The 4,241-nt window shown below is 43.5% G+C and overlaps 1 protein-coding gene across 3 annotated transcripts; it reads left to right on the top strand.

Moving 5' to 3' along the window:
* The first annotated feature begins 297 nt into the window (after nucleotides 1–297).
* LOC136955769 (putative nuclease HARBI1) lies at nucleotides 298–4,010 on the top strand. 3 transcript variants are annotated; one of them, XM_067249494.1, is made up of 13 exons: nucleotides 298–672; nucleotides 954–1,024; nucleotides 1,112–1,288; nucleotides 1,379–1,440; nucleotides 1,523–1,609; nucleotides 1,697–1,738; nucleotides 1,807–1,980; nucleotides 2,060–2,082; nucleotides 2,429–2,473; nucleotides 2,579–2,748; nucleotides 2,818–2,933; nucleotides 3,030–3,141; nucleotides 3,236–4,010. In XM_067249494.1, exons 1-13 carry the CDS (start codon nucleotides 515–517, stop codon nucleotides 3,604–3,606), a joined length of 1,608 nt encoding a protein of 535 aa, XP_067105595.1. In that variant the 5' UTR covers nucleotides 298–514; the 3' UTR covers nucleotides 3,607–4,010. The 3 variants fall into 3 exon arrangements, with proteins under 3 accessions (XP_067105595.1, XP_067105594.1, XP_067105593.1); XM_067249493.1 differs by having other exon boundaries at nucleotides 2,429–2,748; nucleotides 2,842–2,933; XM_067249492.1 differs by having other exon boundaries at nucleotides 2,429–2,748.
* Nucleotides 4,011–4,241: the final 231 nt, after the last annotated feature.

The following is a 4,241-nucleotide window of genomic DNA, read 5'->3' as shown; positions in this document are numbered from 1 at the left end:
AGTGCCGATCATGTTCTGTCGCCGTTTGACTTCCTCTTAAACAGCTGTGTAGATGTTTTTGTAGTGTCTCGCGTAGGCTACAGCGTTGCAGTGAGCTCCATTGCTTAGATGTAGCATGATCTTATTATTTAAGTATAAAAAACTCACCAGGGACAACGACAACATTGGAAACCCTGCACTATGAATTATTATTTTGATGTCATCTTAAATTAAGTGTCTGAACAGGACTGGGTGTGCAGGCACACATGATTAGTTTCTCCCCCATCTTGAACCTGAAACCTAGATTCTAGGGGCCTGTTGCACAAAAGTAGAATTAAGACATCCGGGATAAATGACTCAGCTGAGCTCAATGAAGCCAAAACATGTGCGTCCAGGCTTAATTGGTTGCACAAAGACCAAGCCAGGATGAGCAGACACGGATTCATTAAGCCAGGTGAAACCAATCCTGGATAGGTGCGCGCTCACGGCTCACTCAAATAGACCCCGCCACAGATCACAGATTAACTGATTTACCATGGCAACTAGAGCCGCGTACTTTTCCCCGTCGGAAGCACAAATCCTCATGGAGGCATACGAGGAGGTAAAAGATATAATTAAGAAGAAAGGCAACACCGCCACAGTGATAAAGCAAAGAGAAAAAGCGTGGCAAAGTATTGCAGACCGCCTGAATGCGTAAGTAGTGCACAATTACATACTCACCGCTCCGCTGAAACATCACAATTACAATTCAAATATTTAATTCACATCTCCAAAAATGCAGTTGTACTGTAATTATGAAACGGTTAAATTTTTTATTGAAATGCACTGCAGATATGAGTGAAATTGTGTAAAGTAACTCCATCACACTGTATAAAGCTATGATAAATTTTTTGATATTTTTACTGAAAACAAGACAAAAATACCAAGTAATTTTTTGCAGTGTGACTCCATTAAATATGTGTGTGTGTGTGTAGATTAAACATGAACGGGCCAAAACGGACATGGCAGCAGGTCAAAATCAAATACAAGAACATTCTGCAGAATGGTATGGTCCCTGACTAATATTTAACAAAGCACAAGCATATATTGTACCCAGAAGGTGCCTGCTCACACATTGTCTGTACTGTTTTAGCAGTGAAAAAGAATACCCACAGACAAGGCACGGGTGGTGGGTCACCAAAGGCTGACCTTACCCCAGCAGAGGACATGGCCTTGGAGCTAAATAAAGGCAGGCCCGTCTTAGAGGGGATCCCTGGGGGGAAAGAGACGAGCATAGGTTCCTCCCAAGATGCCACCCGCTTCATTCAAGGTATGTCCTTCCATCTCTACATGGGATACAACCACATTCATATTGAATCAATTTGGACTGTCTGACTTTGGTTTACCTATTGCCTTGCAGTGTCTGGCAGCACTGTGTTCCTGTTAGAGCCACCAGCACAAGCACCAGACGATGCTGATCCAGTGAGTACTCCATCAAAGGCATACTGTAGGCCTGGCATGTCTTGTCTACTAGCTTCAATATGAATCCGATTAAATGTGATAGGGTGAAGGCCCCAGTGCAGCAGCAACAGCACATGATGGAGACGATGATGAGGAGGAGACCATCTCTCTGGATTCCAGAAGGCATGAGGTATCATGTTAAGACTGTGAAAGTACTATTTACTCTACAATGGTGAGGAGTCCTCATCAAAATCAAAAAATCTAATTTCTTTTACAGGACCCAGATGCTATACAGTGGGAAAACCAGCCTGGCAACATAGTGCGTATTAATAAAAGGACACCACATCCTGCCAAATTCCAGCTGCGCTAATTGTATTGTGTTCACAGAGCTCACAAGCTATCAGAAAGTTGTATGGCAACCACCTCCGGCGCCAAATAGAACTGGCAGACATAGACATTCAGTACAAGAAGAAAAAGATGGAAAATCTTGCACTGGAGTCCGAAATAAAAAAGAGGACAATTAGGAAACTGGACCTTGAAATAAAAAAACTTGAGAGGGAGGTGAGATATGCCTTCAATGTACACTGTATGCTAACTGTAACACAAATGTATTAATCATTATTTTTCTTTCCTCCCCCAGCTCCAAGAAGATGACACAGCTGAAAATAAAAATTAGGTATATTCTCGTAAAGTCAAGTGAGCCATGACATATGAGCTCTTATTGTGAGCACACAGGACGGTGGCATCTTTCTAAGGTTTTTTTTATTTTCCCAGCAATCAGTACAACCAAGTCATCGTTATAAGGCATCGCCCTCTTTTGCCCACCCCCCCAGCACCAGGTGTGGCCACTAGCCTATATGAAGGCCCAAAATTGTGTGTTCCTTTCTGCTCTGACAATGGCATGCCCATTTGTGCGAGATGTGGTGGATGAAGAAGCACTTGTGCTGAGGAGAGCCTTCAGGCGAGAAAGGGTCTTCAGGGACCGGTTGGACCCACTGGCCTTCCCTGATGACCATCTATATGAAAGATACAGGTTTTCTGCAGATGGCATCAGGTATCTATGCAGACTACTGGGTCCCAGGATTAAGCACCGCACTGCACGGAGCCATGCACTGAGTGTGGAGCAAATGGTTTGTGTGGCCTTGCGCTTTTTTGCTAGTGGAGCCTTCCTGTACTCAGTGGGGGATGCAGAACAGCTGAACAAGGCCACAATTTGCCGCACAATAAGGAGTGTGTGTCTGGCTATCAAAGCATTAGCAGATGTCTTCATCTCCTTCCCTGGCCACAGAAGACTCTGTGACATCAAAGAGGAGTTCTATAGGATTGCAGGTAAGAGGATCTACAAATTACAGGACAACTGTTAACACATAGTAGGATACTCATTACTTTGTGTGACAGGTTTCCCCAATGTCATTGGTGCAGTGGACTGCACACACATAAGGATAAAAGCCCCCTCAGGTGCCCATGAGGCCGATTTTGTGAATAGGAAATCCTTTCACAGCATTAATGTTCAGGTGAACATAACTTTTTGATATTGTCCATTGACGAACACTCTGCATTGCCAGTGATGTGCATTGATTGGTGTAATATTCCTCATCTTATGATTTCAGATGGTCTGCAATGCTGACTGTGTGATCAGCAATGTTGTGGCAAAATGGCCTGGCTCAGTCCATGACTCCAGAATCTTTCGGGCCTCTGAAATCTATCAGTGCCTATCACAAGGTAAGCCACACAACCCCTATTTATAACCATCATGGCTGTGTCAAGAATATCACTGTGTTTATGAGGTAGTAATGATGAGATTTTGTGTTGACAGGTGAATTCTCTGGTGTGTTGCTGGGAGACAGGGGGTATGGCTGCCAGCCTTTTCTCCTGACACCTTTCACAGACCCCCAGGAAGCACAGCAGGCCTACAACCATGCCCATGCCAGGACCAGGGCCAGAGTTGAAATGACCTTTGGCCTCCTGAAGGCACGCTTTCACTGCCTTCACAAATTAAGGGTCAGCCCTGTTAGGGCATGTGATATTACTGTGGCTTGTGCTGTCCTCCACAATGTGGCCTGCCTGAGGAAGGAGAGGGCCCCCAGAGTGCCACCAGCCATGGACTGGGACAATCCGGCAATCTTCCCTGATGACGACAGTGGTCGGCTGCTGAGGGACCAATATGTGTTGAATTATTTTAGTTAGTATGTGTGCTTTCAATTTTGGTTAAATATGTCCTGCGGTGGCAGAGGAATTTGGGTTTTTTTGGGTTCGTTTTTTTACGAATTTGGCCTCTTATGATGTTTGTGCGGTATACTGTGTGTAATACAAGGCTGCAGGGAGGCTACTGCATCCATTCATTTGTCTGTTCAGTTGATGTGTATGGATTTGTCCTGCATTTATTTTAGTGTGCAGACATGCAGGGTGTGTTATATACAGACCTTTGAATGTGTATGTATCATTTTGTATAATATGCTTGGATTCTGTGCTTTCCATCTTGTAGAGTCACTGTGACTTCAGTTTCGAAAGGAGCTGATGGTTTACCTGCTTTGTTTTGTCCTTATTCAATAAAGGAACATAATGTTACACATTGTGTTTTTATATTCATATGGAATGTGTATTTGTTTATATGACAGAGTACTAGGGCCACACTGAAGAAAAAGGATAAAGTCATAAATTTATGAGGCTGGTTCTTTCTGCAGAAAAGCTACATATTGTTTTTACAGTTTTGATACTTATGACAATGTGATACTTAATATTCTGGCACATCAGCATGTCTTTGTTTATGAAACCATACTGAAGTACAATTTCACGAAATGCCCCACATCTGTCATTTTAAC

Source organism: Osmerus mordax, chromosome 13, assembly GCF_038355195.1.
Source record: "Osmerus mordax isolate fOsmMor3 chromosome 13, fOsmMor3.pri, whole genome shotgun sequence".
NCBI lineage: Eukaryota > Metazoa > Chordata > Actinopteri > Osmeriformes > Osmeridae > Osmerus > Osmerus mordax.
The sequence above is the reverse complement of the archived record's forward strand: the minus strand, read 5'-3'. Positions and strand labels throughout refer to the sequence as shown.

Excerpts from the sequence above, each read along its gene's own strand:
- LOC136955769 (XM_067249492.1), top strand. The coding sequence starts at position 515 with ATGGCAACTAGAGCCGCGTACTTTTCCCCGTCGGAAGCACAAATCCTC. Across the intron at positions 1,441-1,522 it reads CACCAGACGATGCTGATCCA|GGTGAAGGCCCCAGTGCAGC; the intron begins GTGAGTACTCCA and ends TAAATGTGATAG. Across the intron at positions 2,934-3,029 it reads TTCACAGCATTAATGTTCAG|ATGGTCTGCAATGCTGACTG; the intron begins GTGAACATAACT and ends TTATGATTTCAG.